Source organism: Pseudophryne corroboree, chromosome 2, assembly GCF_028390025.1.
Source record: "Pseudophryne corroboree isolate aPseCor3 chromosome 2, aPseCor3.hap2, whole genome shotgun sequence".
NCBI classification, from domain to species: domain Eukaryota; kingdom Metazoa; phylum Chordata; class Amphibia; order Anura; family Myobatrachidae; genus Pseudophryne; species Pseudophryne corroboree.
Genome location: NC_086445.1, coordinates 426,847,295 through 426,874,993, shown reverse-complemented (window position 1 = coordinate 426,874,993; position 27,699 = coordinate 426,847,295). Strand labels below are relative to the sequence as shown.

At 46.6% G+C, this 27,699-nt stretch overlaps 1 protein-coding gene across 6 annotated transcripts in view; it reads left to right on the top strand.

Annotated features, from left to right (window-relative positions):
* SENP7 (SUMO specific peptidase 7) overlaps positions 1–27,699 on the top strand; it is a 183,985-nt gene that overhangs the window by 2,740 nt on the left and 153,546 nt on the right. For 5 of the 6 annotated variants that reach the window (XM_063953579.1, XM_063953581.1, XM_063953583.1 and 2 more), the window contains exons 4-5: positions 2,258–2,352; positions 21,553–21,744. In XM_063953579.1, the coding sequence (XP_063809649.1) occupies positions 2,258–2,352; positions 21,553–21,744 (287 nt within the window). The remainder of the gene's footprint in view (positions 1–2,257; positions 2,353–21,552; positions 21,745–27,699) is intronic. The other variant, XM_063953582.1, reaches the window with a different exon arrangement.

The following is a 27,699-nucleotide window of genomic DNA, read 5'->3' as shown; positions in this document are numbered from 1 at the left end:
CAAGTATATATATATTTTATGACAGGGTCCAGATTCTAAGTAAGCATACCTCCCAAACTGTCCCGATTTTCGCTGGACAGACCCGTTTTTCTTGGACTGTCCCAGTTGCATGTCGCAGTGTTCCGCGATAGGTTGGCACTTAGGAGATCCTCCCTAACCTGCTGCTCTACGCAGCAGAGCAGTGATGAATAGACATTCTAGCGCCTATTCACTTGGAAAGAGGAGCAGGGGGCATGACCAGCAGCTCACAGAGCGCTGGCCATGCCCCCATAGTGATAAAAATGGGGGCGTGGTTCGCAATCGTAGACACTCCAGCAAAGCTACGCCCTTTTTCCTGAGACCACGCCTCTTTTTTGGTCCGCGCACCTTTACCACGAAGAAGAGTCCCTCTTTCATATCACACAATGTTAATGTTCCCTACCAAAATAATTATAGATAAGCAAAATTAAAATCAATAGAAAAATCTTAGGCTTTATGATAGTTTATTCAGTACTAAACTTTTCTTAAGAAATTGTCATGTTCTTAGGTCAGACTCTTTGATGTCTGTTTAGTCATGAAATTGTGAGGCATTGGCATAGTCTTTATTACAGGTGACATTTTTACGTACGAGAAGCTTTTTATTACATCGCTTCTCAACTGCAGTGCAACATAGATATCTCTATTAGACGGCATGAGACAAGCTGGGGAATGGCAATAGCTCTGAGCCTTTCCATATGTCAGGAAATACACTTGGGAATGGTGGGCCTTTGCAGCCCTCATTAGCTCTCTTGTCTTCAAAATGTGTTTTTTGAATACGTGTAAATGCTTTCCTTCTGCTTAATGTCTCCCCTCTGTCCTAGCAGTTGTTACTGTTTATAGTACGAGGTCACCTTGCTCTGTAAATTTGTACTCCCCAGCTTAATAATATACACCCATCAGCCATAACATTACAACCATCTGCCTAATATTGTGTCGTCCCCCCCGTTGCTGCCAAAGCAAGTCTGGCCCATCGAGGCATGGACTCCTCAAGACATCTGAAGGTGTCATGTAGTATCTGGCACTAAGACGTCAGCTGTAGATCCTTTAGGTCCAGTAATTTGCTTGGTGGGGCTACCATGGCTTGGATTTGCTTTTCCAACTCATCCCACAGATACTTGATAATTTTGAGATCTGGGAAATGGAGGCCAAGCCAGCACCTTAAACATGTTCCTCGAACCATTACTATGTGGCATAGTGCATGATCCTGCCTGAAAGAGACCACTGCCATTAGGGAATACTGTTGCCATGAAGGGGTGTACTTTTTCTTCAACAATGTTTAGGAAGGTGGTATGTGTCAAAGTATCGTCCACGTGAATATCAGGATCCAAGGTTTCCCAGCAGAACAGTGCCCAAATCATCACACTACCTCTGCCTGCTTGCTTTCTTCCCATAGTGCATCTTGGAGTGTTGTTTATCATGTCGACCTGCTTTGAATGCCGATGGTGACCATGTCGACATTCTTCATGTCTACACAGTTTACATGTTTATATGATAGAATGTTGACATAACGTCGCTCGTGCAGCTGCCCTGTCCTTGAGGGTGCAATGGCTCCAGCGTTATTTTCTTGGTCCCGGCAGTCATGTGACATGTATTTCTGGCTCAGGAGTTTGAGGAGCGGCATTCCGGTCTGTATTCTGTCCCTTACTCTTTACCTAGTTCCTAATGTCAGACCAACCCTAAACTCCTTCAGCCTAACTCTAATAGTAGGAATTCAACATGGTTCCTGTCATGTTCAACCAGGGAGACATTATAAATGGGCATGGTCAATGTTGACACTGCAGAGTGGCCATGCTCAACTTCACTGTTTGTGTGGTCACGTAAATGGATGTACCTCCTCCTCTCAATCCCGTCTTGATCTGGAAGGCAAATAGGTGGATGTTTCTGCAGTGGGGGTTCTAGTTATCTGTGGGCTAATGGTGCAGCATTAGGTCTCTAATAAACAGTGTGTCACAGGGCATCAGCAGACCAGGTCTGCAGACTGGCCACCTGCTTGTCCCTCCAAGCACTATAATGTGGACAGTGCCACCTCCTATGTGGGCTTCTTTTGGCAGAAAGGAGCTGTTATACCCCTTTCTCCCTTCTAAGTCAAGGTGGCTTAAGACCCCGCAGCATCACCTTTGACTGAAGGAAAAAAGTTTATAGAGACCTTACCCAATGTCTTTGATTACCTCAAAATATAGACATTATTGGTACCTGGTTAATCACTATTGTGTATACTTATATATGTTCTATTTTGCAGCGGGCAAATACGTCCTCTTATGAATCCTATAACGTGCCAAGGAATATGGAGTCCCATGCATATTATACGTCACATGGCAATTACAAGCTTTACAAGTACGTGTTCTTAATAGATTACTTTACAAACAGTACAATTGTTGTTATCTAATTGTGGTGGCTGCATTTTAAAGGATAATTCCTCCCTCTGTGGAGTTTTTATTTACACTTTATTAGGTACAATGGGGCAGATGTATTATGCCTGGTGAAGTGATAAAACCGTGATAAGTGCAAGGTGATAACGCAGTAGCCAATCAGCTCCAATATGTAAATTGATAATTAGGAGCTGATTGGCTGGTGCGTTATCACCTTCCGCTTATCACTGCTTTATCACTTCTCCAGGCTTAATACATCTGCCCCAATAAACTCAAAGGGTCTGTTTTGTAAATACACCACAGCAAAGGGTACCAGTTAAGATTTGTATCTAAGCAATGGTTAGTGGTAAATGTATTTGAAGTTCTCTACATGGGCGAAGATTGTATTCATGCCATATGTCAAAATTACCAAGGGGAGATGCAGATGGCCACTGTTGGGGTGCTTTGTATCATTAGATGCTCCCCACCTCCTGTAGCATAATGCCACAAGTCATGTGATGGTGTGATTCTCCACCCATTTCATTAGGATGTGGGTGGGATGCAAGAAGTTAATGTTATACTCCTGAGACTACAGAAATTTGGCCGTTCCTTGGAGAGTAAGCAAGTATGCTCTGCCTACCTACATCCTGCTTGTGCCAGTGTGGCTTATTCCTGGCGGCTTATTAGAAATGACTATTTTAGGCTCATGCCTTCCTCTGCAGACTCCCTGTGTCCCTTTATTTTTCAAATAAAAATGTTTGCTCTGCTTTGCACCTATCTCTAAAACAAAGTGCATAAAGGTGGATTTATACTATTAACAACTTTGTTGGGTTTATTGTTTTTTACTTTGTGATAATTTGTACAGTATTCTAGCACACAGGTCTTCAACCTGTGGCCCTCCAGCTGCTGTGAAACTACACATCCCAGCATGCCCTGCTACAGTTTTCCTATTAAGGTATGCTAAAACTGAGGCAGGGCATGCTGGGATGTATAGTTCCACAGCAGCTGGAGGGCCGCAGGTTGAAGACCCATGTTCTAGCATATAGGGACCTATCCTAAAGGCAATCCCTTTCCAAATGGGATTTATATGCTTATATTTTATGCCAAACGTTTTTTCAAGGGAAGTGTGTAAAAAATCTATTCAGGATTTCTTTTAACAGGCTTTTTGGGTAGTTGTTTCTCTGGCCAATTGCAGTACCCAGTAGAGAGCTGTGTGTGTGTGTGACTTCCTCCTTGAGGCTCATTTAGTAGCTTTGCTTTCAGTGGCAAAGCTTTCAATATACTAGCTGCGATAGCAACTACCTAGAGGTGACTGCATGTTTACCCTGGTCAGAATAATAGGCTAGTCAAATCTGTTTCTCTATCGTCCTAGTGGATGCTGGGGTTCCTGAAAGGACCATGGGGAATAGCGGCTCCGCAGGAGACAGGGCACAAAAAGTAAAGCTTTAGGATCAGGTGGTGTGCACTGGCTCCTCCCCCTATGACCCTCCTCCAAGCCTCAGTTAGGTTTTTGTGCCCGGCCGAGAAGGGTGCAATCTAGGTGGCTCTCCTAAAGAGCTGCTTAGAAAAGTTTAGCTTAGGTTTTTTATTTTACAGTGAGTCCTGCTGGCAACAGGATCACTGCATCGAGGGACTTAGGGGAGAAGAAGTGAACTCACCTGCGTGCAGGATGGATTGGCTTCTTTGGCTACTGGACATTAGCTCCAGAGGGACGATCACAGGTACAGCCTGGATGGTCACCGGAGCCTCGCCGCCGGCCCCCTTGCAGATGCTGAAAAGAGAAGAAGGTCCAGAATCGGCGGCAGAAGACTCCTCAGTCTTCTTAAGGTAGCGCACAGCACTGCAGCTGTGCGCCATTGCTCTCAGCACACTTCACACGGCAGTCACTGAGGGTGCAGGGCGCTGGGGGGGGGCGCCCTGGGAAGCAATGTAAACCTATTTTTTGGCATAAAATACCTCACATATAGCCTCCGGGGGCTATATGGAGATATTTAACCCCTGCCAGAATCCGTTAAAGAGCGGGAGACAAGCCCGCCGAAAAAGGGGCGGGGCCTATCTCCTCAGCACACAGCGCCATTTCCTCACACAGTTCCGCTGGTCAGGAAGGCTCCCAGGCTCTCCCCTGCACTGCACTACAGAAACAGGGTTAAATCAAGAGAGGGGGGGCAAAATTTGGCGAAATTGTGATTTTATAAAAGCAGCTATAAGGGAGCACTTATTATAAGGCTATCCCTGTAAAATATAGCGCTTTGGTGTGTGCTGGCAAACTCTCCCTCTGTCTCCCCAAGGGGCTAGTGGGGTCCTGTCCTCTATCAGAGCATTCCCTGTGTGTGTGTGCTATATGTCGGTACGTGTGTGTCGACATGTATGAGGACGATGTTGGTGAGGAGGCGGAGCAAATTGCCTGTAATGGTGATGTCACTCTCTAGGGAGTCGACACCGGAATGGATGGCTTATTTATGGAATTACGTGATAATGTCAACACGCTGCAAGGTCGGTTGGCGACATGAGACGGCTGGCAAACAAATTAGTACCTGTCCAGGCGTCTCAAACACCGTCAGGGGCGTTAAAACGTCCTTTTACCTCAGTCGGTCGACAGACACAGACACGGACACTGATTTCAGTGTCGACGGTGAAGAAACAAACGTATTTCCCTTTAGGGCCACACGTTACATGTTAAGGGCAATGAAGGAGGTGTTACATATTTCTGATACTACAAGTACCACAAAAGAGGGTATTATGTGGGATGTGAAAAAACTACCTGTAGTTTTTCCTGAATCAGATAAATTAAAGGAAGTGTGTGATGATGCGTGGGTTCCCCCCGATAGAAAATTATTGGCGGTATACCCTTTCCCGCCAGAAGTTAGGGCGCGTTGGGAAACACCCCTTAGGGTGGATAAGGCGCTCACACGCTTATCAAAACAAGTGGCGGTACCGTCTATAGATAGGGCCGTCCTCAAGGAGCCAGCTGACAGGAGGCTGGAAAATATCATAAAAAGTATATACACACATACTGGTGTTATACTGCGACCAGCGATCGCCTCAGCCTGGATGTGCAGAGCTGGGGTGGCTTGGTCGGATTCCCTGACTAAAAATATTGATACCCTTGACAGGGACAGTATTTTATTGACTATAGAGCATTTAAAGGATGCATTTCTATATATACGAGATGCACAGAGGGATATTTGCACTCTGGCATCAAGACAGAGTAAGTGCGATGTCCATATCTGCCACAAGATGTTTATGGACACGACAGTGGTCAGGTGATGCAGATTCCAAACGGCACAAAGGTGTATTGCCGTATAAAGGAAGAGGAGTTATTTGGGGTCGGTCCATCGGACCTGGTGGCCACGGCAACTGCTGGAAAATCCACCGTTTTTACCCTAAGTCACATCTCTGCAGAAAAAGACACCGTCTTTTCAGCCTCAGTCCTTTCGTCCCTATAAGAGTCATATCTGCCCAGGGATAGAGGAAAGGGAAGAAGACTGCAGCAGGCAGCCCATTCCCAGGAACAGAAGCCTTCCACCGCTTCTGCCAAGCTCTCAGCATGACGCTGGGACCGTACAGGACCCCTGGATCCTACAAGTAGTATCCCAGGGGTACAGATTGGAATGTCGAGACGTTTCCCCCTCGCAGGCTCCTGAAGTCTGCTTTACCAAGGTCTCCCTCCGACAAGGAGGCAGTATGGGAAACAATTCACAAGCTGTATTCCCAGCAGGTGATAATCAAATTACCCCTCCTACAACAAGGAAAGGGGTATTATTCCACACTATATTGTGGTACTGAAGCCAGAAGGCTAGGTGAGACCTATTCTAAATCTAAAAAAATTTGAACACTTACAAAGGTTCAAATCAAGATGGAGTCACTCAGAGCAGTGATAACGAACCAGGAAAAAGGGGACTATATAGTGTCCCGGGACATCAGGGATGCTTACCTCCATGTCCCAAATTTGCCCTTCTCACTAAGGGTACTTCAGGTTCGTGGTACAGAACTGTCACTATCAGTTTCAGACGCTGCCGTTTGGATTGTCCACGGCACCCCGGGTCTTTACCAAGGTAATGGCCGAAATGATGATTCTTCTTCAAAGAAAAGGCGTCTTATTTATCCCTTACTTGGACGATCTCCTGATAAGGGCAAAGTCCAGGGAACAGTTGGAGGTCGGAGTAGCACTATCTCGGATACTGCTACAACAGCACGGGTGGATTCTAAATATTCCAAAATCGCAGCTGTTCCCGACGACACGTCTGCTGTGCCTAGGGATGATTCTGGACACAGTCCAGAAAAAGGTGTTTCTCCCGGAAGAGAAAGCCAGGGAGTTATCCGAGCTAGTCAGGAACCTCCTAAAACCAGGAAAAGAGGCTTCCTACGAAGCAATTCCATTCGGCAGATTTCACGCAAGAACTTTTCAGTGGGATCTGCTGGACAAATGGTCCGGATCGCATCTTCAGATGCATCAGCGGATAACCCTATATCCAAGGACAAGGGTGTCTCTCCTGTGGTGGTTACAGAGTGCTCATCTTCTAGAGGGCCGCAGATTCGGCATTCAGGATTGGATGCTGGTGACCACGGAGGCCAGCCCGAGAGGCTGGGGAGCAGTCACACAAGGAAAAAATTTCCAGGGAGTGTGATCAAGTCTGGAGATTTTTCTACACATAAATATACTGGAGCTAAGGGTAATTTTATAATGCTCTAAGCTTAGCAAGACCTCTGCTTCAAGGTCAGCCGGTATTGATCCAGTGGGAAAAACATCACGGCAGTCGCCCACGTAAACAGACAGGGCGGCACAAGAAGCAGGAGGGCAATGGCAAAAACTGCAAGGACTTTTCGCTGGGCGGAAAATCATGTGATAGCACTGTCAGCAGTGTTTCATTCCGGGAATGGAAACTGGGAAGCAGACTTCCTCAGCAGGCACGACCTCCACCCGGGAGAGTGGAAACTTCATCGGGAAGTTTTTCCACATGATTGTGAACCGTTGGGAAATACCAAAGGTGGACATGATGGCGTCCCGTCTGAACAAAAAACGGGACAGGTATTGCGCCAGGTCAAGAGACCCTCAGGCGATAGCTGTGGACGTCCTGGTAACACCGTGGGTGTACCAGTCGGTGTATGTGTTCCCTCCTCTGCTTCTCATACCTAAGGTACTGAGAATTATAAGACGTAGAGGAGTAAGAACTATACTCATGGCTCCGGATTGGCCAAGAAGGACTTGGTACCCGGAACTTCAAGAGATGCTCACAGAGGACTTATGGCCTCTGCCGCTAAGAAGGGACTTGCTTCAGCAAGTACCATGTCTGTTCCAAGATTTACCGCAGCTGCGTTTGACGGCATGGCGGTGGAACGCCGGATCCTAAGGGAAAAAGGCATTCCGGAAGAGGTCATTCCTACCCTGGTCAAAGCCAGGAAGGAGGTGACCGCACAACATTATCACCACATGGGGCGAAAATATGTTGCGTGGTGTGAGGCCAGGAAGGCCCCACGAAGAAATTTCAACTCGGTCGATTCCTGCATTTCCTGCAAACAGGAGTGTCTATGGGCCTCAAATTGGGGTCCATTAAGGTTCAAATTTCGGCCCTGTCGATTTTCTTCCAGAAAGAATTGGCTTCAGTTCCTGAAGTCCAGAAGTTTGTCAAGGGAGTATTGCATATACAACCCCCTTTTGTGCCTCCAGTGGCACTGTGGGATCTCAACGTAGTTCTGGGATTCCTCAAATCACATTGGTTTAAAACCAGTCAAATCTGTGGATTTGAAGCATCTCACATGAAAAGTGACCATGCTCTTGGCCCTGGCCTGGGCCAGGCGAGTGTCAAATTGGTGGTTTTTTTCTCAAAAAAGCCCATATCTGTTTGTCCATTCGGACAGGGCAGAGCTGCGGACTCGTCCCCAGTTCTCTCCCTAAGGTGGTGTCAGTGTTTCACCTGAACCAGCTTATTGTGGTGCCTTGCGCCTACTAAGGACTTGGAGGACTCCAAGTTGCTAGATGTTGTCAGGGCCCTGAAAATATAGGTTCCAGGACGGCTGGAGTCAGGAAAACTGACTTGCTGTTATCCTGTATGCACCCAACAAACTGGGTGCTCTTGCTTCTAAGCAGACTATTGCTAGTTGGATGTGTAATACAATTCAGCTTGCACATTCTGTGGCAGGCCTGCCACAGCCAAAATATGTAAATGCCCATTCCACAAGGAAGGTGGGCTCATCTTGGGCGGCTGCCCGAGGGGTCTCGGCTTTACAACTTTGCCGAGCGGCTACTTAGTCAGGGGCAAACACGTTTGTAAAATCCTACAAATTTGATACCCTGGCTAAGGAGGACCTGGAGTTCTCTCATTCGGTGCTGCAGAGTCATCCGCACTCTCCCGCCCGTTTGGGAGCTTTGGTATAATCCCCATGGTCCTTTCAGGAACCCCAGCATCCACTAGGACGATAGAGAAAATAAGAATTTACTTACCGATAATTCTATTTCTCGGAGTCCGTAGTGGATGCTGGGCGCCCATCCCAAGTGCGGATTATCTGCAATACTTGTACATAGTTACAAAAATCGGGTTATTATTGTTGTGAGCCATCTTTTCAGAGGCTCCGCTGTTATCATACTGTTAACTGGGTTCAGATCACAGGTTGTACAGTGTGATTGGTGTGGCTGGTATGAGTCTTACCCGGGATTCAAAAGCCTTCCTTATTGTGTACGCTCGTCCGGGCACAGTATCCTAACTGAGGCTTGGAGGAGGGTCATAGGGGGAGGAGCCAGTGCACACCACCTGATCCTAAAGCTTTACTTTTTGTGCCCTGTCTCCTGCGGAGCCGCTATTCCCCATGGTCCTTTCAGGAACCCCAGCATCCACTACGGACTCCGAGAAATAGAATTATCGGTAAGTAAATTCTTATTTTTAAGTGCAAATGAGCATTTTGATTTCAGAAATGTGTTATTGAGGAAAATTAACCAACAATGCGGATTTCTGTTTTAACTGCTTCTGAGCTGAGAGATCTGCCAAATGTCTAGCTGGCCGAGCACATATAGAAGGCTTCCACGAATATTATCACCCAGTGGAGGCAGATTCAACTAGTAACCATAACGCATAGAAAATATATATATACACCTGATTGGTGGTACACAGAGAGTGACTTTTTTATGTAAACATCAATGCCGTGTGAGATTATAAATCTGTATTTATTTGACACAAATTCACTAGAACCCAATTAACTTTATTGTCACTCAGCAGCAGTTTGCATCATCAGACTAAAGAATCTAATGCAGCACCCAATGGGTCATCTTATACTCCTGGCCAGAACTACTTGTACTGTGCTGTATTATGCAGTCATACTTTTGCTGCAACCATCAGCACAATTCACACCTAAAGGAGTCAATTCAGTTCTGAGCGATGTGCGTCTGTTTTGCCATAGGGAAACAATCTTTATTACTTGCTGCACACGTGCTGTATTTTTGCTAAAAAAAAAAAAAAAAAAAAAAAAGGTTTTGCCCACCAGTAGTATAACGTCATAAAGCTTAAATAATGCCAGGATATGGCAGGTAGACATTGAAACAATTTGTTGCTGCAAACCATGTAGTACGTGCTACTCCATTGCAACCTTTGGATCCTCTGTAAATATTGTAGCTTTGCATGGTTGTGGAGTAATGTGACTTTTATCATCCCCTGATAAATTATCCAGCTTTGGCAAGGTAAAGGAGGCAGCACAAAGTCCTTTCCCAGCAGTAACGCAGTATATTCAACTGCATATATTTGTGTTGTTGTTATCATCCGCACCACAAAATGTCTACAGTGCTGCTCATGGGGTAAACCTAAAAATATTGCAAATTAATAGAGTATCAGTACAATACATAACAGTGAAAGATTACTATTATAGCACAGACTGGGTAGGACAAATAACAGGGCAAGAGTAGGGCAAATTCCTGTAGCTTGAAGGAGCATGCGGGTTGAGTCAGTGATCCTGTACTCAATATATGGAGGAACACACAGTGTCAGTCACTGAAGGGGAAGAGTAGACTTGGGAGCAGAGCACTGGTGTTCTGCATAGTGCTAGTGGGAAAACGAGGTAGCTTGTACACTAAGGTAAGAAGTGACCAGTTGGAGGTTGAACTGGGGAGGATACATGTTGATGGGGTAGAGGCTATGAGACGAGTTATGAGAAACCTGGTAACGGTTGAAAGTCAAGGAGCCATTAGTGTCTGACTAGGTGAGAGTGAGTACCAGAGGTAAGGGGCAAATTGAGGAAAATCTTGGAGGCGATCATGAGAAAATGTTACCAGGATGGAGGTGAAGCAGTGGTCAGAAAAGGAGCACAGAGGGCAGTGTGGACAGGTATGGTTAGTGATATGGTGGGTTGGGGGACATATGAATCAAACCACAAAGAGCATTCTGCGGAGGCACACAATTAAATATTTTTCTGTGTCCAAACACATGCTTGTTATAAATACATAGGTGTGATCTTCAAGTAGTTGTGCCAAACAGAACACATTCGACTTTGCCAACTGACATCTCTTGAGGGCTAGATCTGTCTGCTTATAGTATGATCTTCTCTGCTTGTTACCCAGTATTTTATGTAACAGATTCAATAAATCAGTAGATTATCATTCAGAAATCATTTCCAGCTGCTTTACATTGATGTTGTGTCATGTATGTGTTGGCCAAAATTTCTGTTTTATAAAATTAATAGCTCTTTCTCTAACGTCCTAAGTGGATGCTGGGGACTCCGTAAGGACCATGGGGAATAGCGGCTCCATAGGAGACTGGGCACATCTAAAGAAAGCTTTAGGACTATCTGGTGTGCACTGGCTCCTCCCCCCATGACCCTCCTCCAAGCCTCAGTTAGATCTCTGTGCCCGAACGAGAAGGGTGCACACTAGGGGCTCTCCTGAGCTTCTTAGTGAAAGTTTTAGTTTAGGTTTTTTATTTTCAGTGAGACCTGCTGGCAACAGGCTCACTGCATCGAGGGACTAAGGGGAGAAGAAGCGAACTCACCTGCGTGCAGAGTGGATTGGGCTTCTTAGGCTACTGGACATTAGCTCCAGAGGGACGATCACAGGCCCAGCTTGGATGGGTCCCAGAGCCGCGCCGCCGGCCCCCTTACAGAGCCAGAAGGCAGAAGAGGTCCGGAAAATCGGCGGCAGAAGACGTCCTGTCTTCAACAAGGTAGCGCACAGCACTGCAGCTGTGCGCCATTGCTCTCAGCACACTTCACACTCCGGTCACTGAGGGTGCAGGGCGCTGGGGGGGGCGCCCTGAGACGCAAAAAAAAAAAAAAAAAACACCTTGGATGGCAAAAAATGCATCACATATAGCTCCTGGGCTATATGGATGCATTTAACCCCTGCCAGAATATACAGAAAAACGGGAAGATAGGCTCCGCCCCCTTATCGGCGGCCTTATCTCCTCAGCACACTGGCGCCATTTTCCCTCACAGCTCCGTTGGAGGGAAGCTCCCTGGCTCTCCCCTGCAGTCACTACACTACAGAAAGGGTTAAAAAAAGAGAGGGGGGCACTAATTAGGCGCAGTATTAACTATACAGCAGTTATAAGGGGAAAAACACTTATATAAGGTTATCCCTGTATATATATATATAGCGCTCTGGTGTGTGCTGGCAAACTCTCCCTCTGTCTCCCCAGTGGGGTCCTGTCCTCTATCAGAGCATTCCCTGTGTGTGTGCTGTATGTCGGTACTTTTGTGTCGACATGTATGAGGAGAAAAATGATGTGGAGACGGAGCAGATTGCCTGTAATAGTGATGTCACCCCCTAGGGGGTCGACACCTGAGTGGATGAACTGTTGGAAGAAATTACGTGACAGTGTCAGCTCTGTATAAAAGACAGTGGTTGACATGAGACAGCCGGCTACTCAGCTTGTGCCTGTCCAGACGTCTCATAGGCCGTCAGGGGCTATAAAGCGCCCGTTACCTCAGATGGCAGATATAGACGCCGACACGGATACTGACTCCAGTGTCGACGGTGAAGAGACAAATGTGACTTCCAGTAGGGCCACACGTTACATGATTGAGGCAATGAAAAATGTTTTACACATTTCTGATAATACGAGTACCACCAAAAAGGGGTATTATGTTCGGTGAGGAAAAACTACCTGTAGTTTTCCTGAATCTGAGAAATTAAATGAGGTGTGTGATGATGCGTGGGTTTCCCCCGATAACAACTGATAATTTCTAAAATGTTATTGGCATTATATCCTTTCCCGCCAGAGGTTAGGGTGCGTTGGGAAACACCCCCTAGGGTGGATAAACGCTCACACGCTTGTAAGGGCTCTAACCTCTCCTGAGATGGCCGCCCTTAAGGATCCTGCTGATAGAAAGCAGGAGGGTATCCTAAAATGTATTTACACACATACTGGTGTTATACTGCGACCAGCAATCGCCTCAGCCTGGATGTGCAGTGCTGGGTCGGCGTGGTCGGATTCCCTGACTGAAAATATTGATTCCCTAGATAGGGACAGTATATTTTTGCCTATAGAGCATTTGAAAGATGCATTTCTATATATGCGTGATGCACAGCGGAATATTTGCCGACTGGCATCAAGAGTAAGTGCGTTGTCCATTTCTACCAGTAGAGGGTTATGGACACGTCAGTGGTCAGGTGATGCGTATTCCAAATGGCATTTGGAAGTATTGCTTTATTAAGGGGAGGAGTTATTTGGGGTCGGTCTTTTAGACCTGGTGGCCACGGCAACAGCTGGGAAATCCACGTTTGTACCCCAGGTCGCCTCTCAACATGAGAAGACGCCGTATTATCAGGCGCAGTCTTTTCGTGGACAAGCGGGCAAAAGGTTCCTCTTTTCTGCCCCGTGACAGAGGGAGAGGAAAAAGGCTGCAGAAATCAGCCAGTTCCCAGGAACAGAAACCCTCTCCCGCCTCTGCCAAGCCCTCAGTATACGCTGGGGCTTTACAAGCAGAATCGGGCACGGTGGGGGGCCCGTCTCAATGAATTTCAGCGCGCAGTGGGCTCACTCGCAAGTAGACCCCTGGATCCTTCAGGTGATATCTCAGGGGTACAAATTAGAATTCGAGACGTCTCCCCCTCGCCGTTTCCTAAAGTCGGCTTTACCGATGTCTCCTTCTGACAGGGAGACAGTTTTGGAAGCCATTCACAAGCTGTATTCCCAGCAGGTGATAATCAAGATACCCCTCCTGCAACAGGGAACGGGGTATTATTCCACACTGTGGTGGCACCGAAGCCGGACGGCTCGGTGAGACCGATTCTAAATCTAAAATCTTTGAACACTTACATACAGAGGTTCAAATTCAAGATTGAGTCACTCAGAGCAGTGATTGCGAACCTGGAAGAAGGGGACTACATGATGTCTCGGGACATCAAGGATGCTTACCTTCATGTCAAAATTTACCCTTCTCACCAAGGGTACCTCAGGTTTATGGTACAGAACTGTCACTATCAGTTCAGACGCTGCCGTATGGATGGTCCACGGCACCCCGGGTCTTTACCAAGGTAATGGCCGAAATGATGATATTCCTTCGAAGGAAGGGAATTTTAGTTATCCCTTACTTGGACAATTCCCTGATAAGGGTAAGATCCAGGGAACAGTTGGAGGTCGGTGTAGCACTATCTCAGGTATTGTTGCGGCAGCACGATTGGATTCTCAATATTCCAAAATCGCAGCTGGTTCCGACGACTTGTCTTCTGTTCCTAGGGATGATCCTGGACACAGTCCAGAAAAAGGTGTTTCTCCCGGAGGAGAAAGCCAGGGAGTTATCCGAGCTAGTCAGGAACCTCCTAAAACCGAGCCAAGTCTCAGTGCATCAATGCACAAGGGTTCTGGGTAAAATGGTGGCTTCCTACGAAGCAATCCCATTCGGCAGATTCCACGCAAGAACTTTCCAGTGGGACCTGCTGGACAAATGGTCCGGGTCGCATCTTCAGATGCATCAGCGGATAACCCTGTCACCAAGGACAAGGGTGTCCCTCCTGTGGTGGTTGCAGAGTACTCATCTTCTAGAGGGCCGCAGATTCGGCATTCAGGACTGGGTCCTGGTGACCACGGATGCCAGCCTGCGAGGCTGGGGAGCAGTCACACAGGGAAGGAATATCCAGGGCTTAGGGTCAAGCCTGGAGACATCACTTCACATAAATATCCTGAAGCTAAGGGACTACAATGCTCTAAGCTTAGCAAGACCTCTGCTTCAAGGTCAGCCGGTGTTGATCCAGTCGGACAACATCACGGCAGTCACCCACGTAAACAGACAGGGTGGCACAAGAAGCAGGAGGGCAATGGCAGAAGCTGCAAGGATTCTTCGCTGGGCGGAAAATCATGTGATAGCACTGTCGGCAGTATTCATTCCGGGAGTGGACAACTGGGAAGCAGACTTCCTCAGCACGACCTCCACCCGGGAGAGTGGGGACTTCACCCAGAAGTCTTCCACATGATTATAAACCGTTGGGAAAAACTCGACAGGTATTGCGCCAGGTCCAGGGACCCTCAGGCAATGGCTGTAGACGCTCTGGTAACACCGTGGGGGTACCAGTCAGGGTATGTGTTCCCTCCTCTGCCTCTCATACCCAAGGTACTGAGATTGATAAGATGGAGAGGAGTAAGCACTATATTCGTGGCTCCGGATTGGCCAAGAAGGACTTGTAAACCGGAACTTCAAGAGATGCTCACGGAGGATCCGTGGCCTCTACCTCTAAGAAGGGACCTGCTCCAGCAAGGACACTGTCTGTTCCAAGACTTACCGCGGCTGCGTTTGACGGCATGGCGGTTGAACGCCGGATCCTGAAGGAAAAAAGGCATTCCGGATGAAGTCATCCCTATCCTGATCAAAGCCAGGAAGGATGTAACCGCAAAAACATTATCACCGCAATTGGCGAAAATATGTTGCGTGGTGCGAGGCCAGTAAGGCCCGACGGAGGAAATTCAACTGGGTCGATTCCTACATTTCCTGCAAACAGGAGTGTCTATGGGCCTGAAATTAGGGTCCATTAAGGTTCAAATTTCGGCCCTGTCAATTTTCTTCCAAAAAGAACTAGCTTCAGTCCCTGAAGTTCAGACGTTTGTAAAAGGGGTACTGCATATACAGCCTCCTTTTGTGCCTCCAGTGGCACTTTGGGATCTCAATGTAGTTTTGGGTTCCAAAAGTCACATTGGTTTGAACCACTTAAATCTGTGGAGTTAAAATATCTCACATGGAAAGTGGTCATGCTGTTGGCCCTGGCCTGGGCCAGGCGTGTGTCAGAATTGGCGGCTTTATCCTAAAAAAGCCCTTATCTGATTTTCCATTCGGACAGGGCGGAATTGAGGACTCGTCCTAAGTTTCTCCCTAAGGTGGTTTCAGCGTTTCACCTGAACCAACCTATTTGTGGTGCCTGCGGCTACTAGGGACTTGGAGGACTCCAAGTTGCTAGACGTTGTCAGGGCCCTGAAAATATATGTTTCCAGGACGGCTGGAGTCAGGAAATCTGACTCGCTGTTTATCCTGTATGCACCCAACAAGCTGGGTGCTCCTGCTTCTAAGCAGACTATTGCTCGTTGGATTTGTAGTACAATTCAGCTTGCACATTCTGTGGCAGGCCTGCCACAGCCAAAAATCTGTAAATGCCCACTCCACAAGGAAGGTGGGCTCATCTTGGGCGGCTGCCCGAGGGGTCTCGGCTTTACAACTTTGCCGAGCAGCTACTTGGTCAGGAGCAAATACGTTTGTAAAATTCTACAAAATTGATATCCTGGCTGAGGAGGACCTGGAGTTCTCTCATTTGGTGCTGCAGAGTCATCCGCACTCTCCCGCCCGTTTGGGAGCTTTGGTATAATCCCCATGGTCCTTACGGAGTCCCCAGCATCCACTTAGGACGTTAGAGAAAATAAGAATTTACTTACCGATAATTCTATTTCTCATAGTCCGTAGTGGATGCTGGGCGCCCATCCCAAGTGTGGATTGTCTGCAATACTGGTACATAGTTATTGTTACCAAAAAAAAAAAAAAAAAATCGGGTTATTGCTGTAGTGAGCCATCTTTTCTAGAGGCTCCTCTGTTATCATGCTGTTAACTGGGTTCAGATCACAAGTTGTACGGTGTGATTGGTGTGGCTGGTATGAGTCTTACCCGGGATTCAAAATCCTTCCTTATTGTGTACGCTCGTCCGGGCACAGTATCCTAACTGAGGCTTGGAGGAGGGTCATGGGGGGAGGAGCCAGTGCACACCAGATAGTCCTAAAGCTTTCTTTAGATGTTCCCAGTCTCCTGCGGAGCCCGTCTATTCCCCATGGTCCTTACGGAGTCCCCAGCATCCACTACGGACTATGAGAAATAGAATTATCGGTAAGTAAATTCTTATTTTTTATCCTAAGCTAAAGTAATACAAGCTACCAAGTACCAATGGAATCCAGGCCGTATGGAAACCTCAAATCAAGGCATCACCAATATTTTATAGTTTGTGGTTATCATTCTTAAGGATAGAAAGAAAAAAAAAGTATTGTGCAAGACAGCAACCATTTACTTAATTATAAAATGATTTTGTATAATACATCAATATTATTTTTGCCAGTGCCATTCGGCGTCACAGCCATCTTTGTTTACTTTTGCATAGTGAAATTTGACTTCCAAAATATGGTAACTGTGCATTTTCATAATTACAGCCTTTTTCCTTTAGTCTTAATATAACTGACAGATATTATCTAAGCAGAAGCTGAGGGTTTACCACTGATGTAAGTCTCTGTAAATAATCGTGTATCCCTTTCCCATGAATGAATGGATGTCCTCAAAAAAAACAACAAAAAAACTATATTCCTGTTTGGGTAAGACATACTTTAGACCGTTAGACTTATTAAGGTAAGGCAGGTGGAAATTTTAAATTCGAAGAACCATGGTGCATTTTTCATAGTCAGTATTTTTCGCTTATGTAAACATTTAGTTTTATTCTTACACATAGCTGTTTTTTACAAAGTGTGGTTGTTTATGCTACAACTAATTGATTGTTACAACACAAATCCAGTACCACTTGTAACAACTGGCATTGATCTCCAATTTCTGTCTATAATTAAGTTAAAATCAAAGTGTTTTGTGAAAGGCCTTTATCCCATTTTGTTTTTTTTTTTGTGAGAAGGGTGGGTGGGGAATAGTGCAGTGAAGAACTGACCAGTATGAAATATGAGTCACGGGGGTAAATGTGGCATTAATCTATCCATGCACTTAATTTCTATGAGCGCACCAAATCCCGAACCATGAACCTTACGTTCACCTAGATGAAGCACACACACAATATGGCCAAAAGTTGTGGACACTTATTATTGGATTTGCAAATTTCAGATAACCTTTTGGCCATTTCAGCAGTGGGTCATACCAAAAAGCTCAGGGATGTCCCCTTTCAAGCAAGTTGGTACATCAAATTTCTGCCATGCTATAGTTGCCCCAGTCAACTGTAAATGCTTGTATTGTGAAGTGGGAACATCTAGAAGCAGCAACAGCTCAGCTGTGCAATTGTAGGCAACACAAATTCAGCTGAGTGCTGAAGCACGTCGCACAAACAAATCATTATTGTCCTTAGTTGCAATGCTCACTACCAAGATCCACACTGAACGTCTAACAAAGGGGGTAATTCCAAATTGATCGCAGCAGGATTTTTGTTAGCAATTGGGCAAAACCATGTGCACTGCAGGGGAGGGAGATATAACATGTGCAGAGAGAGTTAGATTTGGGTGGGGTGTGTTCAATCTGCAATCTAATCTGCAGTGTAAAAATAAAGCAGCCAGTATTTACCCTGCACAGAAACAAAATAACCCACCGAAATCTAACTCTCTCTGCACATGTTATATCTGCCTCCCCTGCAGTGCACATGGTTTTGCCCAATTGCTATCAAAAATCCTGCTGCGATCAACTTGGAATTGCCCCCTAGATCCACAGTTACTCTGTAATTAACATGGACACAAGAACTGTTTGTCAGGAGCTCTATAGATTCAGTTTCCATGGTAGAGCAACCACACAGAAATCTTCATGCAGAATGCCAAACATCGGCTGGAATGGTGTCAAGTATGCCTACTTTAGACTTCGAGAAACGGAAATGCATTGTGTAGTTTGAGGAATCGAGCTTCACCAACTGGCAATCCAATGGCTGAATCTGGGTTTGGTGGATGTAAAAAAAAAATGCAAGAGTTCCGGTGGTGCGCCACTGCACAAGCACCCATGTGGGTAGCTATAGGAGAGGATAAAGAAGGACCAGGCCAGGTCCAGAAGCACACAGCAAAACAACAATAAAAAAACTTACATAAGGGGTCACATCTCCGCAAGTGGGGGGGCCCCCAACGTGACACATCAAGAACAAGGAAACCTTGAGGAGAGTTCAAGTTTCGGAGGCAGGAGTAGACGCCCTGGAGGATCTAGGGACTGTAGACCATTCGGAAGGTGTTGGGCGTGAAGGCATCGTTTGACGAGATCCATGGGAAAGAGAGGTGGAGGCGATGAGAGCAATATCTTCAGGAATGCCCAACTTTGGAAGGAGGGACCGGGCTTCAGTGAGAGACCGGGCCACATGTAGGTGATTCTGATGCCATAGCATAATACGAAAGGGGTTGTCCCAGCGGTATCTGATGTTATGGTGGCGTAATACAGTACTGAATGGTTTAAGGTCTCTTCGTTTGGCTAAAGTCAGCAGGGAAAGATCTTGAAAAATCTGAAGTGTAGAGTCCTTAAAGGTAACCGAAGATATCTTGCGGGCCTCTTTCATATCAGCCTCCTTAGCAGAGTTTTAGTGCATGCGAAGAATCACATCACGAGGTGGAGACGAAGCCTGGGATCGCGGTTTTAGGGCCCGGTGGGCACGATCAAGGAGTAGATGGTCCTCCGGGGTGTTAGGGGTAAGTTGCATGAACAGTCCTTTAAGACAGAGTTCAAGGTGCCGGAGCTTGACGTCCTCGGGTATGCCCCTAATACGTATATTGTTTTGTTAGGATCTATTATCTTGCTCTTCTAGGCTGTTTTGGATCTGAATGATGCAGTTGAGTGAGGTCGGTATTGTAGGATTGCTGGGAGGTGACCACATCTTCAACTCTGCGTTCCAGTTGATCTGTCCTAACAACGATTGCAGAGATATCTGCCTGCATAGTATGGAGGGCCTGGACAGATTTTTTTTACATCTTTGAATATCTGAAATAGCATATGAAAATCCCTACGGTTGATAGGAGTGAGATCGTCTTCTTCCGAGTCCGAGTTGGAATGCTGAGGAGCTGCGTCAGGCGGAGCAGATTTAGATGCAGTCTGGATTTTAGGTGTAGTGATAACAGGGGCTCTCTTCTTTGAGCTCCGGAGCAGGAGCATTGAGGGTGTAGCACCAAGAGCGTCAGCCAGAGCAGGCAGCAGCAGGGCAGGAGGATGCAGGCAAGAGGAAGTCCAGTGACACAGCGCAGTGTAGAGGAGATCAGGAAGGCAGCTGGTCCCTGGTGCATGTCAGCGGGACAAGCAACCAGTCACAGCCCCCCGGAGTAGTAGTGGACGCTACCTGGTTACAGGGTGGGGGCAGGAGTGCAGTAGCAGGGTGGTCCGAGAGCGGCTCGGAGCCTGTGCCGCTGGGCAGTCTCACTTGTAGTTGCCGCCAGAAAGGAGGATGCGGTAGTTACGGTCTGAGGTCAGCTGGTCGGGTGCAGGTGGGGTATATGAAGCACTGGAGCCGGGAAAGCAGAGGAGGCAGTGGAGCTCGTTCTGTGCTTTTTTTTCACAGTTTTGTCTTGGTTTCTTAGTTTGTGTAGGTTAGAATTGATATTACAGCATACAGGGCCTGATTTTGATTTGGAAGTAAAGCTAAAATAGTAAGTAATTTATTTGCAACAAACCATGTTGCAATGCAAGAAGAGCAAATACATTTATATTTTTTCTGTGCAGGGTAAATAGTGGGTGCTTTTACATGTAGCCCACAAATGTTTAATAGCTTTATTTTCACACTGCAAGTTAGACACACCCCACCCAAATCAAAATTTCTCTGCACATGTTACATCTGCTCCACCTGCATTGCAGCATGGTTTTGCCCAGGTGCACAGTTAGTTTTTTTTTTCTTGCTTTACTTCCAAATCAAAATCAGGCCCACAACGACTTTGAAGGGAACTGTTTGCTTCTAACCTTGTGGCAGCAGTTTGGGGAAAGCTCTGGCTCAACATTACTATGCCCTTGTGCAAGGTTTTTAAGAAAGAAAAAAAGGTTCACTGAGTTTGGGCTAAAATAATATATAAATAAAAATAGTTATGTGGATTGCGAAGACTTTATATAGCTGTTAGCATCACCAAGCTCACTCGTTAGATAAATATTACACACCTTTCCCTTTGAAGTGAATGCTGTGTCACATAATATGATCTCAAGTCTTCAAATGTGCATGAAAGCCACTGTGGGTTCATAAATCACTTTAACATAGACATTTAGATACCGCAGCAAATGACTTTATTATGGTATCTCTAAGCACAGAATAAACACAAAAAGCAATTGCCAAGGGGCTCACCACTGCTTAATTTACATGACCGTCTGTACCCATGGAGAGTCCCAGATAGCCAGTCTATGATTAGTGATTAGATTATGATTAGTGATGGACTGTTAATTACCCCTGATCCCAGAGATTTTTTACGGACATATCATTTTACGATATAAAGCACAGTGCGGCCAAGACTCAGTTGGCCAGTCTCGCCGCACATGGCAACCAACTGCCGAAAGAACACTGTCCCTCCCCCCCCCCCCCCCCCCCACAGGAAGCATTTTCCTAGCTCCTCCCTTCTCCTTGTGGAGGAGCGAAACTGTTAGATCGCTGCACCAAATATCGGTCTTCCAGTATAAAGTGATTTCTCTGCTCTCCAGGCACAGGTAGGGTTGTACAGTGTATTCCTCTAACCCGATGGCTCACATCCAGAGACTGTAATACATTTAAATACACATGGTAAGATAGTAGTTTAGGTCTCTGCTCTTTGCTGTTCATACTAATTTGGCTTGCTTGCATCTTGAAAGCCTCATTCTTCAGCGTATTCTGAAGGTTTTTCCGACTGAAAATAAATGTCATCCTATTTATTTATTATCAATGTTTTATGTACTAGATGCTTTTTTTTTATATTAAATAGCTGTGTTTATCTTTTTTTTCATTAGAAATATTTTGTAGACATTAAGCTTGCATGCTAACGCAGCACCGTGCATTTCATGTTGAATAAAAATAGTATTTAGCGGAAATTGTTTATTGTATGTATCTGTTATATTTAAATAACAGGGAACCCAAAGTTATCTTGACGGATGTCCTAAGATCTGACTCAGGAAGACAGTCCACACAAAATAATATTATTGGTTCAAATTCTTGTAATGATGCAACGTTTCAAATAAGTCCTATTTCATCACCTACCTCTAAAACCCCATCCGCATATCCAGCTTTGAAAGGTTCTTCAGAAACCTTGCGCTTATCCAGGTACAGTATGCTGTTTCTAAATAGACTTTCACAGTCCCCGGTATGAGTATGTGGAAAGCAATAAATTAATGTTTGAGTATATAAAGTGAGAAATCCCATAAGTTACATACATATATCACTATGAAGAAATACATATGCAGCACATCTAAAGCTATGAAAATTCACAATTTAAAGAAAAGCAATTATAGTAATACATAAGGTAATTATTAAAAAATGTAATTACCCTATATATAGATATAATAATAATAATAATAGTAATAATAATAATAATAATAATAATATGTAAACTTTTCTCATACCAAAGATAATAAAGGAGCTTATCTGTTAATAAACCATTAATGATGCCACACTAGAGGCTAAATGTAATAGGGTGCGATTTCTGAAAACGTGCGATTTTTACCGCAAATTTGCACGTTTACCGAAAATCCCAAATGTAATAGCTTGCTATTTTGTTAAAAATCGCAAGTTTTGAACATATACCAAAAATCGCAGTTGAAAAATCACATCCAGATGTTTTCCCTTTGAAAACAATGAAAATCGCAAATGTAATAGGATGCGATTTTTTCATTTGCACACCAAACCTTACCAAAAATCGCCAGAATAATAGACCAGGTTTAGACTGACGATTTTTGAAGAAGCATGCACAGATCTTGTGGGTGACCTCAATTAACCTCGCGATTAGCCGCGCACTGCCATTTTCCCACTTCTGCCATTTTTTACGATCCTGATTGACAGGCCAGGAGCGCACAGCCAATCAGGAGAGCGCTATGATGTGGCACTCCCTGATTGGCTGCCGGGTCCCCTAGTGACAGGAGTCACGAGGGTCCTGGCATTCGGGGAAAGGGGTTCCATGTGTAAACATGGAACCCCTTTAGTGGCGTGGATCGGGCTTTTTGTTTTTTACATTTTTTTTAACACTGTGGATGCCTACATGGAAAGAAGAGGACCGATCTTCAGTGGGTTATAGGTGAGTATTTAGTTTTTTTTTTTTTTTTTACAGGTACCCCAAGGGATTCTATTTGACAAGGGGACCGATTGGCTCCGTGGGTCACTAAGCAAGTATGTGTGACTGTGTAAGTGTGCATGTATGTGTAAATAAACTTATTATTTCACGGTGTGTGCGCTGTGTTTCTCTGACGTCCTAGTGGATGCTGGGAACTCCGTAAGGACCATGGGGAATAGACGGGCTCCGCAGGAGACTGGGCACTCTAAAAGAAAGATTTTGTACTATCTGGTGTGCACTGGCTCCTCCCTCTATGCCCCTCCTCCAGACCTCAGTTAGAATCTGTGCCCGGCCAGAGCTGGGTGCTCCTAGTGAGCTCTCCTGAGCTTGCTAGAAAGAAAGTATTTGTTAGGTTTTTTGTTTTCAGTGAGATCTGCTGGCAACAGACTCACTGCTACGAGGGACTGAGGGGAGAGAAGCAAACCTACCTGCTTGCAGCTAGCTTGTGCTTCTTAGGCTACTGGACACCATTAGCTCCAGAGGGTTCGAACACAGGGCCTGACCTCGATCGTCCGTTCCCGGAGCCGCGCCGCCGTCCCCCTTGCAGAGCCAGAAGGCAGAAGAGAAGGAGATGAAATCGGCGGCAGAAGACTCCGGTCTTCATTAAGGTAGCGCACAGCACTGCAGCTGTGCGCCATTGCTCCCACTGCACACCACTCACTCCGGTCACTGTAGGGTGCAGGGCGCTGGGGGGGGGGGGGCGCCCTGGGCAGCAATAAAATACCTTTTGGCATAAAAATGCACTTAATACAGTCTGTGACTGTATATGTGTAAAACACCCGCCATTTTTCAGTCAGAAACTGCAGGGAGAAGCCCGCCGCTGAGGGGGCGGGGCCTTCTTCCTCAGCACACCAGCGCCATTTTTCCTTCACAGTTCCGCTGGAAGCAGCTCCCCAGGCTCTCCCCTGCAGTATTCCTGATACAAGAAGGGTAAAAACGAGAGGGGGGGGGGGGGCACATAAATTTATGCGCAAATAATTTATATTAAGCAGCTATTGGGAAAAATCACTCATTATAGTGTAAATCCCTGTGTTATATAGCGCTGTGGTGTGTGCTGGCATACTCTCTCTCTGTCTCCCCAAAGGACTTTGTGGGGTCCTGTCCTCAGTCAGAGCATTCCCTGTGTGTGTGCGGTGTGTCGGTACGGCTGTGTCGACATGTTTGATGAGGAGGGTTACGTGGAGGCGGAGCAAGGGCAGATAAGTGTGGTGTCGCCCCCGACGGGGCCGACACCGGATTGGATGGATATGTGGAAGGTCTTAACAGACAGTGTCAACTCCTTACATAAAAGGTTCGATGACGCAGCAGCCTTGGGACAGCCGGGATCTCAACCCGCGCCTGCCCAGGCGTCTCAGAGGCCATCAGGGGCTCATAAACGCCAGCTAGCTCAGATGGTAGACACAGATGTCGACATGGAGTCTGACTCCAGTGTAGATGAGGATGAGACAAATGCACAGTTTACTAAAGCCATCCGATGCATGATTACTGCAATGAAAAATGTATTGCACATTTCTGATATTAACCCGGTTACTACCAAGAAGGGTATTATGTTTGGGGAGAAAAAGCAGCCAGTGACTTTTCCCCATCTGATGAATTAAATGAATTGTGTGAGGAAGCGTGGAGTTCCCCCGATAAGAAACTAGTGATTTCTAAGAGGTTACTGATGGCGTACCCTTTCCCGCCAACGGATAGGTTACGTTGGGAAACATCCCCTAGGGTGGACAAGGCGCTCACACGCTTATCAAAAAAGGTGGAACTGCCGTCTCAGGATACGGCCGCCTTAAAGGAGCCTGCGGATAGAAAGCAGGAAGCTATCCTGAAGTCTGTGTATATACACTTAGGTACTATACAGAGTCCTGCTATTGCTTCAGCATGGATGTGTAGTGCTGCAGCCGCATGGTCTGATACCCTGTCAGACAACATTGATTCCCTCGACAGGGATACTATTTTGCTAACCATAGAACATATAAAAGACGTCGTCTTATATATGCGGGATGCACAGAGGGACATTTGCCTGCTGGCATCTAGAATTAATGCAATGTCCAATTCTGCCAGGAGAGTATTATGGACTCGGCAGTGGACAGGTGATGCTGATTCTAAAAGACACATGGAGGTTTTGCCTTATAAGGGTGAGGAAATGTTTGGGGACGGTCTCTCGGACCTCGTATCCACGGCAACAGCCGGGAAGTCAACTTTTTTTTTACCTCAGGTTCCCTCACAGCCTAAGAAAGCACCGTATTATCATGTACAGTCCTTTCGGCCTCAGAAAGGCAAGCGGATCAGAGGCGCATCCTTTTTGCCCAGAGGCAGGGGTAGAGGAAAGAAGCTGCACCAGGCAGCCAGTTCCCAGGAACAAAAATCCTCCCCCGCTTCCTCTAAGTCCACCGCATGACGCTGGGGCTCCACAGGCGGAGCTGGGTGCGGTGGGGGCGCGTCTCAGAAACTTCAGCAACCAGTGGGTTCGCTCACAAGTGGATCTCTGGGCTGTACAAATTGTATCTCAGGGATACAAGCTGGAGTTCGAGGCGACTCCCCCTCGCCGTTACCTCAAATCAGCCTTGCCAGCTGATCCCAGGGAAAGGGAGGTAGTACTGGCGGCAATTCACAAGCTGTACCTCCAGCAGGTGATAATCAAGGTTCCCTTCCTTCAACAGGGACGGGGTTACTATTCCACAATGTTTGTGGTACCGAAACCAGACGGTTCGGTGAGACCCATTCTGAATTTAAAATCCTTGAACACTTATATAAGGAAGTTCAAGTTCAAAATGGAATCGCTCAGAGCGGTTATTGCAAGCCTGGAAGAGGGGGATTCTATGGTGTCGCTGGACATCAAGGATGCTTACTTGCATGTCCCCATTTACCCACCTCACCAGGAGTACCTCAGGTTTGTGGTGCAGGATTGTCATTACCAATTCCAGACGTTGCCGTTTGGTCTGTTCACGGCACCGAGAGTATTTACCAAGGTAATGGCCGAAATGATGATACTCCTTCGGAAGAAGGGAGTTATAATTATCCCGTACTTGGACGATCTCCTTATAAAGGCGAGGTCCAGAGAGCAGTTGTTAGTCAGCGTAGCACTTTCTCGGGAAGTGTTGCTACAGCACGGCTGGATTCTGAATATCCCAAAGTCGCAGCTGATTCCTGCGACGCGTCTGCTGCTCTTCCTGGGCATGATTCTGGACACAGAACAGAAGAAGGTGTTTCTCCCGGTGGAGAAGGCCCAGGAATTGTCATCTCTGGTCAGGGACCTCCTGAAACCAAAACAGGTGTCGGTGCATCACTGCACGCGAGTCCTGGGAAAGATGGTGGCTTCTTACGAAGCAATTCCCTTCGGCAGGCTCCATGCAAGGATCTTTCAGTGGGATCTGTTAGACAAATGGTCCGGATCGCATCTTCAGATGCATCGGTTGATCACCCTGTCCCCAAGGGCCAGGGTGTCTCTGCTGTGGTGGCTGCAGAGTGCTCATCTTCTCGAGGGCCGCAGATTCGGCAAACAGGACTGGGTCCTGGTGACCACGGACGCAAGCCTCTGAGGATGGGGGGCAGTCACTCAGGGAAGGAACTTCCAAGGACTGTGGTCAAGTCAGGAGACTTCACTACACATAAATATACTGGAACTAAGGGCCATTTACAACGCCCTGAGTCAAGCAGAGCCCCTGCTTCATAAACAACCAGTGCTGATTCAATCAGACAACATCACGGCGGTCGCCCATGTAAACCGACAGGGCGGCACAAGAAGCCACACGGATTCTCCGATGGGCGGAAAATCACGTGCTAGCACTGTCAGCAGTGTTCATTCCGGGAGTGGGCAACTGGGAAGCAGACTTCCTCAGCAGGCACGACCTACACCCGGGAGAGTGGGGACTTTATCTAGAAGTCTTCACGCAGATTGTAAACCGTTGGGAACGGCCACAGGTGGACATGATGGCGTCCTGCCTCAACAAAAAGCTAAAACAATATTGCGCCAGGTCAAGGGACCCTCAGGCGATAGCTGTGGACGCACTAGTGACACCGTGGGTGTACCAGTCGGTTTATGTGTTCCCTCCTCTTCCTCTCATACCCAAGGTACTGAGGATAGTAAGAAAGAGAGGAGTAAGAACTATACTCATCGTTCCGGATTGGCCAAGAAGAACTTGGTACCCAGAACTACAAGAATGATCTCAGAGGAACCATGGCCTCTGCCTTTCAGACAGGACCTGTTACAGCAGGGGCCCTGTCTGTTCCAAGACTTACCGCGGCTGCGTTTGACGGCATGGCGGTTGAACGCCGGATCCTAACGGAAAAGGGCATTCCAGATGAAGTGATTCCTACGCTGATAAAGGCTAGGAAAGACGTGACAGCACAACATTATCACCGTATATGGCGAAAATATGTTGCTTCGTGTGAGGCCAGGAAGGCCCCTACAGAGGAATTCCAGCTGGGTCGATTCCTACACTTCCTACAGTCAGGAGTGACTATGGGCCTAAAATTAGGATCCATAAAGGTCCAGATTTCGGCCCTATCTATTTTCTTTCAAAAAGAACTGGCTTCACTGCCTGCAGTTCAGACGTTTGTTAAGGGAGTGCTGCATATTCAGCCCCCTTTTGTGCCTCCAGTGGCACCTTGGGATCTTAACGTTGTGTTGGTTTTCCTGAAATCCCACTGGTTTGAGCCACTTAAGACCGTGGAGCTAAAATATCTCACGTGGAAAGTGGTCATGCTATTGGCCTTAGCTTCGGCTAGGCGTGTGTCAGAATTGGCGGCTTTGTCTTGTAAAAGCCCTTATCTGATCTTCCATATGGACAGGGCAGAATTGAGGACTCGTCCCCAATTTCTCCCTAAGGTGGTATCAGCGTTTCATTTGAACCAACCTATTGTGGTGCCTACGGCTACTCGGGACTTGGAGGACTCCAAGTTACTAGATGTAGTCAGGGCTTTGAAAATCTATGTAGCCAGGACGGCTGGAGTCAGGA